The sequence below is a fragment of the Dermochelys coriacea genome, chromosome 2 (genome assembly GCF_009764565.3).
Source record: "Dermochelys coriacea isolate rDerCor1 chromosome 2, rDerCor1.pri.v4, whole genome shotgun sequence".
Lineage (NCBI taxonomy): Eukaryota > Metazoa > Chordata > Testudines > Dermochelyidae > Dermochelys > Dermochelys coriacea.
In genome coordinates this window covers 112,700,819-112,717,556 of record NC_050069.1, presented here as the reverse complement: position 1 = coordinate 112,717,556, position 16,738 = coordinate 112,700,819, and the positions used below count along the sequence as shown (strand labels likewise).

The 16,738-nt window shown below is 39.7% G+C and overlaps 1 protein-coding gene across 1 annotated transcript in view; it reads right to left on the bottom strand.

The window, feature by feature from the left end:
- JARID2 (jumonji and AT-rich interaction domain containing 2) overlaps window positions 1-16,738 on the bottom strand; it is a 315,117-nt gene that overhangs the window by 172,551 nt on the left and 125,828 nt on the right. The window contains exon 2 of the mRNA XM_038389592.2: window positions 10,110-10,245. Coding sequence (XP_038245520.1) covers window positions 10,110-10,245 — 136 coding nt within the window. The remainder of the gene's footprint in view (window positions 1-10,109; window positions 10,246-16,738) is intronic.

Genomic DNA, 16,738 nt, shown 5'->3' with positions numbered 1-16,738 from the left:
GGTAGAGGTGTAGCAATTAAAAAAATTAATAGTTATTAATCCGTTTTAATGGCATTGTTAAACAATGGAATACCAATTTAAATTTATAAATATTTTGGATATGTTTCTAAATTTTCAAATGTATTGATTTCAATTACAATGCAAAATACAAAAAGTCTAAAGTGCTTACTTCATATTTATTTTTGATTACAAATATTTGCACTGTAACAAACAAAAGATATATTTTCAGTTCACCTAATACAAGTATTGTAGTGCAATCTCTTCATTGTGAAAATTGAACTTACAAATATAGAATTATGTAAAAAACAAACCAACCTGCATTCACGAATAAAAAAATGTAAAACTTTAGAGCCTACAAGTCCACTCAGTCCTAATTCTTGTTCAGCCAATGCCAAGAGAAACAAGTTTGTTTACTTTTACAACAGATAATGCTGCTGGCTTCTTATTTACAATGTCATCTGAAAGTGAGAACAGGCATTCACATGGCACTTTTGTGTCTGGCATTGCAAGGTATTTACAATCCAGATCTGCTAAACATTCCTATGCCCAGTCATGATTTGGCCACCATTCCAGAGGACGCTTCCACGCTGATGATACTTGTTAAAAAAAATAATGTGTTAATTAAATTTGTGACAACTCCTTGGGGGAGAACTGTACATCTCCTGCTCTGTTTTACCTGCATTCTGCCATATATTTCATGTTATATCAGTCTCAGATGATGACCCAGCACATGTTGTTGTTCGTTTTAAGAACACTTTCACTGCAGATTTGACAAAATACAAAGAAGGTACCAATGCGAGATTTCTAAAGATAGCTACAGCACTCGACCCAAGGTTTAAGAATCTGAAGTGCCTTCCAAAATCTGAGTGGGACGAAGTGTGGAGTATGCTTTCAGAAGTCTTGAAAGAGCAACACTCCAATGTGGAAACTACAGAACCCGAACCACCAAAAAAAGAAGCCAGCAGCATTATCTGTTGTAAAAGTAAACAAACTTGTTTCTCTTGGTATTGGCTGAACAAGAAGCAAGACTGAGTGGACTTGTAGGCTTTAAAGTTTTACACTGTTTTATTTTTGAATGCAGGTCTGTTTGTTTTTTACATAATTCTATATTTGTAAGTTCAACTTTCACGATGAAGAGATTGCAGTACAATACTTTTATTGGTGAACTGAAAATACGATTTCTTTTGTTTGTTACAGTGCAAATATTTGTAATCAAAAATAAATATAAAGTGAGCACTGTACAATTTGTATTCTGTGTTGTAATTGAACTCAATATATTTGAAAAAAGTAGAAAACGTCCAAAAATATTTAAATAAATAGTATTCTATTATTGTTTAACAGCGCAATTAATTTTTTTAATCACTTGACAGCCTTAGTAAATATTCTCTCTTCAAACATGCATAGTTAATTTAGAAACCAGTAAAAAGAGTAACCCTTATTGAGCAGCATAATATCTTAAGAAACTGTCCCCAAAGAATCCTAATACATACAGAGTAGGATTCTGCTTCACCTTTATCATAATAACTTTATTGTGTTTGCAGAGGTTGTGCACACAAATTATACATAAAAGATATCTGTCAGAAATAAGTGCATCCCAAATGATTTGTAACTCTAAACTATTTATGTATCCTGTTTTTTGGACCTGGCAGTTGGACAAATATGGAGGCAGAAAACACATAATATTCTAAACTGATATACTTCATTCTCTCATTGGCTGATAGTGAGTTATATTGAATTGTACCAATGCATTTCAGTTAGGTTTGGGCATTAATTATAACAACGGCCATACTGGGTCAGACCAAAGCTCCATCTAGCCCAGTATCCTGTTTTCCGACAGTGGCCAATGCCAAGTGCCTCAGAGGGAACGAACAGAACAGATAAACATCAAATGATCCATCCCCTGTAGCCCATTTCCAGCTTCTGACAAACAGAGGCTAGGGACACCATCCCTGCCCATCCTGGCTAATAGCCATTGATAGATAAATGCATGGAGGATAGGTCCATTTCTTTTTTGAAACCTGCTCTAGTCTTGGCCTTCACAACATCCTCTGGCAAGGAGTTTCACAGGTTGACTGTGTGTTGTGTGAAAAAAAAAATACTTCCTTTTGATTGTTTTAAACCTGCTGCCTGTTAATTTCATTTGGTGGCCCCTAGTTCTTTTGTTATGAGAAGGAGAAAATAACACTTCCTTATATACTTTCTCCACACCAATCATGATTTTATAGACCTATATCATATCCCCCCTTAAGTCGTCCCTTTTTCCAAGCTGAAAAGTCCGAGTCTTATTAATCTCTCCTCATATGGCAGCCGTTCCATGCCCCTAATCATTCTTGTTGCCCTTTTCTGAACCTTTTCCAAGTCCAATATATCTTTTTTGAGATGGGGCGACCAAATCTGAACGCAGTATTTGAGATGCAGGTGTACCATGAATTATATAGAGGCAATATGATATTTTCTGTCTTATTATCTATCCCTCTCTTAATGATTACCAACATTCCATTTGCTTTTTTGACAGCCGCTGCACATTGAGTGGATGTTTTCGGAGAACTATCTGACTCAATGACTCCAAGATCTCTTTCTTGAGTGTAAATTGAGTGAAATTAACAGCTAATTTAGATACCATCATTTTATATGTATAGTCGGGATTATGTTTTCAAATGTGCATTACTTTGCATTTATCAACACTGAATTTCATCTGCCGTTTTGTTGCCCACTTTTGAGAGATCCTTCTGTAGTTCTTTGCAGTCTTCCTGGGACTTAACTATCCTGAGTAGTTTTGCAGCATCTGTAAATTTTGCCACTTCACTCTTTACCCCCTTTTCCAGATCATTTATGAATATGCTAAATAGGACTGGACCCCTGGGGGATACCACTATTTACCTCTCTCCATTCTGTAAACTGTTTCCTATCTTTTAAACCAGTTACCAATTCATTAGAGAACTTTTCCTCTTATCCCACGATTGCTTACTTATCCCATGATTGCTTACTTTGCTTAAGAGCCTTTGGTGAGGCTTTCTGAAAATCTAAATACACTGTATCCACTGGATCTCCCTTGTCCACATGCTTGTTGACCCCCTCAAAGAATTCTAGTAGCTTGGTGAGAAACCATTTCCTTTTACAAAAATTATGTTGACTATTCCCCAACAAATTATGTTCATCTATGCGTCTGACAATTTTGTTCTTTCCCATAGGTTCAACCAGCTTGCCAGGTCCTGCAGTCAGGCTTAAAGATCTGTAATTGCCGGGGTTATCGCTGGAGCGACATCACATTAGCTATCCTCCAGTCATTTGGTACAGAAGCTGATTTAAATGATAGGTTACAGACTATAGTTAGTAGTCCTGCAATTTCACATTTGAGTTCCTTCAGAACTCCTGGGTGAATACCATCTGGTGACTTATTGCTGTTTAGTTTATCAATTTTTCTAAAACCTCCTCTAATGACACCTCAATCTGGGACAGTTCCTCAGATTTGTCACCTAAAAAGAATGGCTCAGGTTTGGGAATGTTCCTCGCATCCTCCACCATGTGAAAAATTTATTTAGTTTCTCTGCAATGGCCTTACCGTCTTTAAGTGTGTTGTATTATGTTGTATTTTTATTTAAATTTAAATATTGGTTGTTACTATTTGCATTACTGTAGCACCTAGGAGTCCGTCTGGACCAGGACCTCTTTGTGTAAGGTGCTGTACAAATGCACAAAAAGTAAGCTCTTTGGGGCAGAGCTCATTTAACAACCACATATGTAAAGAGGAAAAAAATGAATATTCCACCAGAACAGCAGGCATAGTACACTCAGTAAATCAAGAAGCAGACTGAAGATTTAAAGAGAAAAATACATGAAAGTTTTCAATCCCCCAGCCCAACACTAACCAGAAACTCATCTTCATGCTTACAAATTCATCAACTAGGTCAAGTTTCTACACAAGTTTGGGAGAATATATTGGGCTAGCGTATTTGGAGTCGATTTCATTCATCAGCTTTATGGGACAAACCTAAGGTTACTGACAATTTTATGAACATTGGAGTATTTCTGCTGTCTGCAAAATGACAACCTCATCATTTTTATAGTATACTATTACTGATAGTCTTAACAGAAAAAAAAAATTCTTTGCACTTTTATCGTTTTTGAAGGTAATGCTACCATAAACAAAAAAAAAAAAAATCTAAAAATAGGATTGTAAAAGGTCATCAAAGCTTGGTTCATGAGCTACTCTTTTAAGGGTTCTAAATTTACTCTTGTAAACACAGTGCAAGCAATAGTTAAATCTTTTTTTCTTTTTCAGCCATATTTCACATTTAAAGCTATGTAAGAAAACTATTTCAATGAGAACTAGTTTTCCTCTTAAAAGATGACTACTAAAAACTGGTATCTCAATCCCAAACATACCAGTCTCTATTATTAAAATCTTAACTCAAATGACAAGCAATAATAATCAAAATCACAGTACAGGTCCCCTTTGGGTTTTCCAGTGTGCAAACTCGTTACTATAATCTGAGATAAAGTATCCCATTTAGTTCTACAAAGGGTTTCCTGACAACTTATAGAAACATCCTCTTCTGATTTTTTGTTCCCGCATGGTGGAAGAGAACCTAGTGAACAAAAGGCATATTGTACCAAAAGGATAGCGGGTCATTCTATACTCTGAATATTTAGAGTCAGCATAAACATACTGATATAATATATTTCATCAGCTTCTTACATCCTTCCCTCTAAAAAGCCCACTGGTTAAGTATTGGGGGAGGGGAGTGTTGGGCACGAAGGAAAACGCTAAGTGTACAAAATAATTTTTGAAACTAATTACTAACAGGGACAAAAAAATGAGCTAAAAAAAAGGTATGAAGAGTTAGGCAGTCCTTAAGGAAACTACTGAACACTAACTAGGACCAGACAAACACCAGGGATTCTGCAATAAATTGAAAAAGCAAGGTTTGTTTTAGAAATAACTATCCACTATGAATTCTTTATCAGTGATATAGGGACAGGGTAGAGGAGTTAATACAATTCAGCTTTCAGTATTTTAAAGACTATTTTAAACAAAAATAATTACGTCAATGTTTTCATTTAAGAGTCTTCTATTATACATACATATCCCAGTTAATTGTGTATCAGTCTCCTCTAGGTAAAATCAATACAAGCCCTACTGCAGATATAGGCTAACATAGATGGGGCCATTTCTACTGGAACTGCTTTTCACACAGTCAGCTAAAATGGTGATGTAAATGGTTCCAGCTGCCAAAACAGTATGTATACAACAGCTCACACTCATTTTAATTCTTTGAGAGCTTGTTTGTGACTAACTATTTGTAATCCATAAAAAAAAGTTTTAGAAACAGAGGCTGCATGAAGTTATTGAATGTTTCATTTGCCCCTTCTTCCATCGTATAGAACTTACTAGGGATAAAAATACACTACAGGTTGCATGCCCGTCGTATTTCTAAAAAGAAGGGGAGACAGTGGGAAATCTCCTGCCAATCTAGACATTGGCACCATGGATACCATAATCTAACTTGGGGTCCTCTCATCTACCTGTGATGGAATTCTGAATACCTAGAAGTCCTTGATGACAATCAGTTGCTCTATAATGAGCACAGACCTTGAGGCCCAACAAAGAAAACAACAGAACGCCACTAGCCATCACCTTCAGCCCCCAACTAAAACTTCTCCAACGCATCATCAAGGATCTACAACCTATCCTGAAGGACGAGCCATCGCTCTCTCAGATCTTGGGAGACAGACCAGTCCTTGCTTACAGACAGCCCCCCAATCTGAAGCAAATACTCACCAGCAACCACACACCACACAACAGAACCACTAACCCAGGAACCTATCCTTGCAACAAAGCCCGTTGCCAACTCTGTCCACATATCTATTCAGGGGATACCATCATAGGGCCTAATCACATCAGCCACACTATCAGAGGCTCCTTCACCTGCGCATCTACCAATGTGATATATGCCATCATGTGCCAGCAATGCCCCTCTGCCATGTACATTGGCCAAACTGGACAGTCTCTACGTAAAAGAATGAATGGACACAAATCAGACGTCAAGAATTATAACATTCAAAAACCAGTTGGAGAACACTTCAATCTCTCTGGTCACTCGATCACAGACCTAAGAGTGGCTATACTTCAACAAAAAAGCTTCAAAAACAGACTCCAACGAGAGACTGCTGAATTGGAATTAATTTGCAAACTGGATACAATTAACTTAGGCTTGAATAGAGACTGGGAATGGATGAGTCATTACACAAAGTAAAACTATTTCCCCATGGTATTTCTCCCTCCCACCCCACCCCCCACTGTTCCTCTGATATTCTTGTTAACTGCTGGAATTAGCCTACCTGCTTGTCACCATGAAAGGTTTTCCTCCTTCCCCCCCCTGCTGTTGGTGATGGCTTATTTTAAGTGATCACTCTCCTTACAGTGTGTATGATAAACCCATTGTTTCATGTTCTCTGTGTGTGTGTATATAAATCTCTCCTCTGTTTTTTCCACCAAATGCATCCGATGAAGTGAGCTGTAGCTCACGAAAGCTTATGCTCTAATAAATTTGTTAGTCTCTAAGGTGCCACAAGTACTCCTTTTCTTTTTGCGAATACAGACTAACACGGCTGCTACTCTGAAACTTGATCTCATGGTATCAGAGTCTGTTTTCTGCTTCCAGATACCTATCTGACTTTGCAGTTTGCTGGAGGATGCTCTCCACTGCCTGCAACACATGGTAAGAGCGATACCATGGAGCGAAGACTGTCTCTCTCAAATGTAAGTACATAAAACAACATTCAGGCACTTAATAAGGGGCCTCCCTTCTATGAATGCTGAGTACGTGTAGCTCCCATTGAAGTCATCAGGAGTGGACAGTCTTCAACATCTCTGTAAAATCAGGACTTTGTATAGGTCCCTGACTTATGGTCCCCAAGACTGAAAATTCTGTCTCATGCATATAAAAAGTAGTACCACCAAATTCTGTCCCACATAGGACCTATGCCACGCAACTCTTGAGCAACCCCAATCAACTCTCAAAAGGGGTTCCAAGGTTTATCCCTATCACAACAGTTCTTTCCAATGCAATCACAACATTTTCTCATCACTGAATAGTGACCTGGTGAAAAATTAAGTATGCTCTGCAGTCAAAAAAGCACACGGCATGTTAGGAATCATGAAAAAAGGGATAGAGAATAAGATGGAGAATATCTTATTGCTCTTATATAAATCCATGATACGCCCACATCTTGAATACTGTGTACAGATGTGGTCCTGTCATCTCAAAAAAGATATACTAGTATTAGAAAAGGTTCAGAAAAGGGCAACTAAAAAGAATAAGGGTTTGGAATAGGTCCGATATGAGGAGAGATTAAAGAGGCTAGGACTTTTCAGCTTGGAAAAGAGGAGACTAAGGGGGGATATGATAGAGGTATATAAAATCATGAGTGGTGTGGAGAAAGTGAGTAAGGAAAAGTTATTTACTTGTCCCCATAATATAAGAACTAGGGGCCACTAAGTGAAATTACTGGATAGCAGGTTTAAAACAAATAAAAGGAAGTTCTTCTTCACTCAGCGCACAGTCAACCTATGGAACTCCTTGCCTGAGGAGGTTGTGAAGGCTAGGACTACAACAGGGTTTAAAAGAGAAATGGATAAATTCATGGAGGTTAAATCCATTAATGGCTATTAGCCAGGATGGATAAGGAATGGTGTCCCTAGCCTCTGTTTGTCAGAGGGTGGAGATGGATGGCAGGAGAAAGATCACTTGATCAATTACCTGTTAGGTTCACTCCCTCTTGGGCACCTGGCATTGGCCACTGTCAGTAGACAGAATACTGGGCTGGTTGGACCTTTGGTCTGCCCCAGTATGGCCATTCTCATGTTCTTATTTCCTTATTCCCCACATAGTAAGAGTTTTAAATTTAAATTAATGTATGTGGCCATATTTTTTTTTAAAAAATGGAGTGATGAATATTTCTTAATGGTCTTTTCCTCTATATCAGACCATTTCTCCCTTTCACAAAACCTCACCCTTCTTTCAAATGAGGGTTAAACAGATCCAGTGAAGGTCCGTGGTCTTCCTTAAATGCCACAGCTCTGCAGCTGGACACCTAGTGAAACATTTCATTAACAGAAAGAAATTAGAAAGGAAGCCCTTCTGGCTCAGAAAAAAAGTAGGGAATATCTATATTTCACCTGAGGTTTCAATTTCCAGCTCCAGCAGATGAACATCCACCAGCTTTGATCAAACTAGAACACTAGAAATAGCACCGTAACCACAATGGCATGGGTGGCAGCATGGGCTAGCTACCAGAGTACAATGCTGTCCAAGACCCTAGGTATGTACTTGTGTGGCTAGCTCCTGCTACCACCTGCGCTACTGTAGCTACATTGCTCTTAAGCATGCTAGCTCAATCAAAGCTAGGTTGCATATGTCTATCTGAGCTGGAAATTATCACTCCAGCTGCAGTGTAGACATACCTTTAGTCACCCATGTGTGTGGAGAGGGGGATATTATATTATAAAATACCAATTAGTGAGGCATATTCTGAAGACCTAATCCTCTCTGGCAATGGCATAGCCTATGGCATACTCCATGTCTGGTACCTGCATTGAAAGAGCATTCCCAGCCAACTCAGTTTTCATCTAGGCTGTCTTTGGAGAAACCAGACACCATAAAACCCCCAGTCATCCTGTAACCTGGCACACCATCAAAGCTTTCTAACACACAATTGCTGTGCTTCACGCCTATAGATTTTTTTTGCTTTGACTAAAGAAAACCCCCACAATGGAATAAGAAACTTTTCAAAAAAAATAAAAATCATGCTTGACTGAAGATCAATGTAGCAAAGGTGCTGGAGAAAAAAGAAAGCCACCGCTGTTTTGCATACACCTTCAAGCTCATTAGTAGCTCGTGGCTAAAGCTAGAGTGACCTTTCCCTTCAGATTAGTATTTGATATTATTACTGACCTCAGAAGCCAGAAGGTATTCCTTAATCGCACTGGACAGGCTATAGTTGTTTATCTGATGCAATAACTTAAACATACGCAGTCTGTATCTATCCATCCATCTAGGCATTCCACTAGTATCTGCCTCCCCGGGAATAAGTCAGCTTCTCAGAGACTCCAATGAAATTTGATTCACCATGTCAAAAATGGAAGCTGCATTCAAATATGAATAATCCACCAAGTAAGCACCCAGTTGCTGCTTTAATGTATTAGCGCATGTACAGTTATTCATATGCTGACAAGCATCTGCACTTAGCCTCTACAAAGCCTCTACCAGCTTTTGTCAGCGAAGAGAGAAACAAAACTTGCCCAGAAACTTGAACACTGTCATTTTCCATTTTCAACCCAGCATGATAAAGCCTATTTAAGGAAGGATCATGCATCACTGAATGAGCCCAGAAAAAACAAATTTTATACTCTTCTCTCCACACCTTTCTTACTCAAGAAGAGAGAGCAAGAGTACTGAGAGACTGTGAAATCATTCCTTCAGTGGCCAAAAGGCTTAACGACAAAGATGAAAAATAAACTCTTACCAATCTCAGCAACTTTTCTTTATTTTCACCGCCCCTCCCACTTCTGCCCACTTGCCTCCATTATGGGGTGAAGAAAGTTGCATGATGGGAACTTGACCCATAGCCCCCAAAGATCCCTGTGCAACTCATTTCTGCCCCACAACAATTTGTGAACATTTCCCAGAAGGCATTGTGCCAGATGGTGGCACATGGCACAGTGGGTTACCTACCCATGGTGCACCACACTTTGCATTGACAAAAGCGTTCCTGTGAGTACGTGCAGCACTGACACAAGCAGCTAAGCAAGCACGCGCATGAGAAATATGCTAACTTTGACAGCTGTATGCAGACACAACTTGTGTTGACTAAAGTTTGTAGCATAGACATGGCCTCAGTATCCCGCTTTTATGGCGCCTCGGATCTACACAGTTTGTTGTACAGGTAAAGTGAACCCCTTAAGCATTCAAAAACCAAGTTCTCCTGAACTGTGCAGATCAAAAGGACGATGTGTTTGCCAACCTGTGTATTGTCATCTTGCTTCTAAAAACTAGCATTACACTTAAAATGAGAGAACTCTTCCAGCTGAACCAGAAGAGACTTACCATTCACGGTCTTGAGACTCCCATTGATGCCGTCACCATGTTGCCTCTTCTGTGCATTTTTGAATTCCTTTAGAGATAAATAAAGGACCTTTCGTACCACCCTCTCCTCTGACCATGGAATCCCATCACTGTCATCCTAGAGAAAATAACGGAAAGGAAACATTTACTGGAAGGATCTAAACAAATGCGTTCAAAAGATATCTTCTATCTAGACCAGAGGTGGGCAAACTATGACCCGCAGGCCACATCCGGCCCACGGGACCATCTTGCCTGGCCCCTGAACTCCCAGTCGGGGAGGCTAGCCCCTGGCCCCTCTCCCCCACAGGTACGCCACCACACGGGCAGCGTGGCTTGCGCCCACCCACCTCCCAGGCTTTCCAATAAGCCTGTCCTGGTGCTCTGAGCAGCATGGTAAGGGGGCGGGGGGGGAGGGTTGGATATGGGGCAGGAGGTCCCAGGAGGCAGTCAGGGGACAGGGGGCGGTTGGATGGGGCGGAGTTTCGGGCATGGGGGTTGGATAGGTGCTGGAGTCCCGAGGGGTCCCGGGTGGGGGGGGAAACAGAGAGCAGGGGGGTTGGGTCCTGGGGGGCAGTTAGGGCTGGGGGTCCCAGGAGGGGGCAGTCGGAACAAGAAGTGTGTGTGTGGGGGGGGTGTTGTTGAATGGGTTGGGGGTTCCAGGGGGCCTGTCAGGGGACGGGGCGGGTTGCATAGGAGGTGGGGTTGGATGGCTCGGAGGTTCTGAGAGGGGCAGTCAGGGGGCGGGAAATGGATAGGGAGCGGGGGCACAGCCTTCCCTACCTGGCCCTCCATACCATTTCACAACCTCGATGTGGCCCTCGGGCCAAAAAGTTTGCCCACCCCTATCTAGACAAAGAAATTATAAAGAATAAAAACTGTGTAGCATGCAAACCCCATATAATTTGAACATCAGAGGCATTAACACATGACAGGAACATGGAAATCAGACCATTAGTCCATTTAATCCATTATTTTGCTCCTAGCAATAGCCAATATCAAGTACTGTAGAAGTAGTACAATTAATTTTTAAATCCCTATAATGAACCCTACTGCCCAGAGAAATTTATCACAGCTGGGAAATATTCCCCCATTCTCAGAGACAGGTAAAAGTAGAAACAACACTGAATTGAGCTGCAGAAAACATTTAAGTAAATATAGTGTACCAACATAACGTTGTCATTTATTTGTCTTGACACTGCCCCATGCCTCAATATTTTATATACTGATGCAATATCAACTGCTCACTGGCATAAGAATGTATCTGGATTATAGTCGTACAATATATTTGATTACAATGAAGTTACTGTGGTTTCATATCAGAGTAGAGCAACGTGGAATTTGGCCTGTGGAGCATATTGTTTTCTAAGTGACTTTTAGGAGACAAATACTGTATTGCAAAAAGGAATACTAGAGTATGTAATATTTGGTAGTTGTTTTAGTTAAAAGGTTAGTGCCTTGCAAAATTATTTCCCTTAAGCTTTTACCATTCTAATCAGTATAGTTAGAGAATTGTTCTAAGGGCATATGTAGAAGTAAGGTAAGTCTTGTTGCATCTCATTTTCTTACACTCTAGCTTCCCTGTTGTGGTCTCAGGATTCTTACAATCATAATTTATAGTTTCTAGCCCTAGAATTCCTCAAGGGCTGCGTCCTTGCCAAGTGGGAAGATCAGAGTTTTCTGGATAGCCCTTGTTTACGCAAGCATACCCCACTGCACTGCCACACTTCACTGAGAAACCAAAACACCACTATCAATGATCCACTCCAGAGGGCAATAGGGTTTACATTGTGTGAGAGAAGCGACCAATAACATTAACTTTTTAAAAATAAATTTATTTTAGGGAGACTATCAACACCTTTTCTTAGCTACACCAGTGAGTTATTTGAGGCTGGGAGGAGCCTGTTGAATGCTAAGCATAAATCTTTTCCTCCCAATTGCCGGACTGATTACTTGACCAAAATATACATATATGAAGGCCAAACAATGACTACAGTGAAAAAAGTTAGTATCCTGGCAGCAGGATGTTCCTCTCTCACTAGGGACATGCTACTATACTACAAACACACACAGAACTATGCCCAGATAGCTTTTGGAATATATAGAACTTCAAGCCAAGAAAGCAGGACTTTGTAATTGAACTGAAACATTTATGGAAAAATTCTCTAGGCAAGTACTTTAAAGAGAATGGTGATTACTGTCTTCACTCTGCCAGTTCTGGTCATGCCTAGTAGGAGAGAGGAGAAAAGTGTGGACTGAAGTTGTATTGGCAGGAAAATGGCAAACTGAAATTCAGTTTGTGTAAACTGCCCCAACAACAGATGTTTACACAAACTGAATTTCAGTTTGCCATTTTCCTGCCAATACAACTTCAGTCCACACTTTTCTCCTCTCTCCTACTAGGCATTACCAAATTGGCAGAGTGAAGACAATAATCAAATTGGAGGTTTCCACTATACGTAATTTTAATAAAGATTAACAGGATTGTCAGTTGTATTTTTCCAACACACCAACACATACTGAAAGTAAACTGCAGTAGGGACCGCTTCTGATGTAGAACAATGTTGACAACAAAGTTTATCTTCACTGCTGGCAGTGTCCTGACCTCTCAGTTAGTTAGATGAGAAAAGCATGATGATTTAATTAAGAGTTTTCCCTCAAGTGGTAAAGGTATTTTTGCTCAGTTAGAAAAAAAGGCCATAACATCTAATGCATTTGTCTGAGTTTATCAATTTAGTGTTTATAACACAAAGAGTCTACTGTTTCCTTAAAAATTTTAAATTGGTATTTGTACATGCGGCTACACAGGTGACCGGGGCAAGGAAAAATGTGGTCTGCGTTAAATGGTCCTTCAAATATGGCCTGAGGACATTACCTATGAGTTGTGATGCCATGGTTGAGTTACATGAGTCATCCAAACAAGAAACAACAAAACGTTCTCACCCTACACGGTTACGTATTTTGTTTAAACTACAGATACGAAACAAATAAGAATTCATAAACGAGTCAAGAAACTCCCTGGTGCCTTTTTCTTAGATCCACCGACCGTAATGGAGAAACCACTGGTAAAAACTGCTTGGCTCTCACTTTTCATCCCCACCCCCGCAATTGGAACAGATACACCATGCCCCTGGAGTCCTGAAATTCATTTGAAAACTACAGCAAGGGCCTGTACTGATCCTGGCAGATAAAAATGCAGCTTTTCTAAATTCAAGAAATCCTACTGAAATCCACTTAACCATGATATGGAAACTGACTGCCACTGAAAGAACATGGCAGGATATTTTGTTCCAATACCCACAAAGTGAAATTTGCTGACATTGACCTTCAAAATATTCCTGGCACACACTGATCAGAGAGCAGAGTGCAACTGAGTGAGTGACCTATGAAATGTACAGTATATTCTCTGAAACATCTCAGTTACAGACACAATTCAAGAGGAAGTAGTAAAGGAAAATCTGAAGAGAGGCATGTCTAACCTACTTTACTTAGGTTTAGACAATTCACTTTTTTAAAGCTACTAAAACATGTAGATCAACAGTTTTATCCTTCTCCTCCTACAAAGTACTATAGACACAGAAGAGGCCCTGGTAGAACTTTTACCAAGACATAGTGCCATCGCACAGTGAGATTTGTTTGTTATTGTTTTTAAGTTGGCAGCCACAGCCTCACCACAGAACATTCTCTGGTAACCTCACACCTGTTGAAGGACCTGATGAGCAGTAGTTCCATCAGAGAACAAAGGGGTTCCAAAAATTAGCAACAATAGCACTCTGCAACCACTAAAGCTATAAGATTACATCTCACATTATTACAGAGCAATCTCCTCCTTTGTGTAACTGTAGAACCAAGACGAATCATGCTGGCTTAATCTTCGCACCACAATAGTGGCACTTGCAATTTATATGCCCCAGAAGGAGGGTGTCTCCACAACCAGAACTTCCACCCACCCAGAGTCCTACCCACACTGCAATATGAGAAAGCCACAACAAAGCAGCCACCCCACTTCAGTAAAGACTTCAATTTCACCAATACAGTATCCTCCAAGAACAGCAAAATAAGAGACCAAGCCATTGCCAATAATCATGGTTGCACATCTCCACATCTAGAAAAAGCAATAAAAATATATCATCATTATAAGCTACATTTTCCCTCAGGCATCCAATATAAAAGCAGACCGGAGGCAGAAAGCAGCTGACCTGGAACCAACTGCATTCTTTCAGCTAGCAAGTTCCAACTCTTGACACATTTAGTTATAATTGCATAGGTCAGAATTTTGCCTCATAACATCAGTGAAGGAAGACTTGCCGAATGTCTCACTTTGTAAGCTACCAGTTAATTGGGTTAGTTAACTCACCTGACAAAATAGTGTACGTGTGCACTAAAAACTATTTTGGAATGCCTTATAGTGAAAGGCTCAAAGAACTCAATTTAGTTATCTTATCAAAGCTATGGCTAAAGGGTGACTTGATCAGAGTCTAAAAGTAACAGAAACAGAAATGTGATAAGAGATCTAGCAGACAAAAATGTACAAGATGTAATGGCTGGAAGCTGAACCTAGTCAAATTTAGACTAGAAATAAGGTGTAAATTTTTTAACATGGAGGGTAGCCAACCATTGGAATAATGTACCAAGGATTGTGGTGGATCCTCGATTTTAAAATTTCCAATAATGAAGTTTGGATGTTCTTTAAAAAAAAAAAAAGGCTCTATTTCAAACAAAAATTAAATAGGTGCAAATCCTATTGCTTGTGTTAAACAGGAGGTCAGGCTAGATGATCACAATGATTCCTTCTGACCAATGTTCCCTCTAATTTTTGACAGGCCACGTGCACAAAAAATTTCTTCTGTGCAAATTTTGGTGCGCGCAGTGTTTCACCGTGTGCGGGGGGTTTAGGATCAGTGCACGTACACACATGCACAGCTTAGAGGGAACAGTGCTTCTTACCTTATAATCTATGAGTTAATTTTATTTATAACTGAAGTAGTACAAGTCCCAAGAGATCACAGAGTTAAAATGCTAATTGCAGTATTTCTTTTAAATTGTTACAAAAACAATTAATTTATTTTCCTCATCTGTTAAACAGTTTCAGGGAGCTTTGCATCACACATGCAGTATCTAAATACCAGGTACCAAAGTGCCTGTTAGTGGCAGATTGCTGAATACAACATGGAAGAAGAAAATACATCATTCCCTATGATTTGTCACACAACCCTTTACCAGCCAGAGATGAGTAGCAAGCTTTTGTAGAACTTTGAGCTCTGCTAAAATGTACCAAGGACAACCCTGTCCCAAGGTAACTGGTTTGTAAATTTTTCTTTATTTGTAAAATTTCACACTCACTGTTTTTGAAGCTAAGTGACAAACTATTATCATATACAAAACATTTTAAAGTGGTTTTATTTTAAATTCTTTAACCTGTGCTACTTTGCACCTCACTATGCAACCAGAGCTTACAATTTGTTCACGGGGGGGTGAAACTTAACCCTGTGCAGAGGTCCTGCACAAGGACTATGCACCACTTAAGCTCCATTTTGAGAATTTAAGTGGTGCATAGGCCTTCAGTACATGTTTGAATGCTACTACTTTACAACAAGCACCAAAAGCACTATTACTTTTGCTTCTATATTCATTCAACAGATACCACATTCTTAGGCTCGGCCTAGCCTTTAGCAAATAGTTCATATGGTAAAAAAGCAGCTGAAGCAAGGGCAAATGCACACAACACAGAAAGCTATTTGTTTTACTTTACATAAATAGTTTAACTGCAAGGATGGCTTTATTTAAAGAGTCAAGACTTTGTAAGGTACAAGGATAGCTATAGACACGTAGGTTATGACTCAGTATGTCTGGCATATTTCCAATTCTCTTGGGTCTTTCCCCAGCAAGCACTTCTTGACCCCATTTCTCATGCCAAGTTGCAATCAGCAAAACAATAAACAAATCCAATCAAACAAAAAAAGCCTAGCACAGGAGCCTGCAGTTGGTAAAGATTACCCTGGCACCCACTGCATGAATATGCTTTCATAGTATGGCAGCCCCAAGGGGGTCCTCCCAAAGGTAAGAAGGTCAGTCTGAAGCAATGGGAAAAAATAAGCCACAAGTTTCGGTCCTTTCCTCAGAGATATTTTTGAACGAGATCTATTTAAAAAATGGTTTTCTTGCTGGCTAAAATATGAAAGAATCTGCCTTCGGCATGAATAGTAGAGTGAATTTTTTGGGAGTACGACTGGATGCCAACACACTTTTTCCCCCTCTTTAGGGGACTAAAACTGAAGTATTTGTTTACTCTATAAACAAAAATTTATTGTGACAAATTTTAACAAAGATGCAGCGAGGACAGCAATTACACACTTGAAAGACAAAAGGGGAAGGATGGTCTAATAGTTAAACTTTGCTTCTATTCCCAACTCTGCCACTAAGTTTCTGTGCAACTTTGGGCAAGTTATATAACTTCACTGTGCTTCAGATTTTCCATCTGTGTAATCTGACTATAACGATTTTGTTCAGGTGTGTTGCGAGTGAATTTGGTAACGTTCATACAGCACAGAGATTGTCATGGGAAAGTCTGCTATTTTACATGCCCTATTTCTCTGCTTAATTCAAGTTAGAGG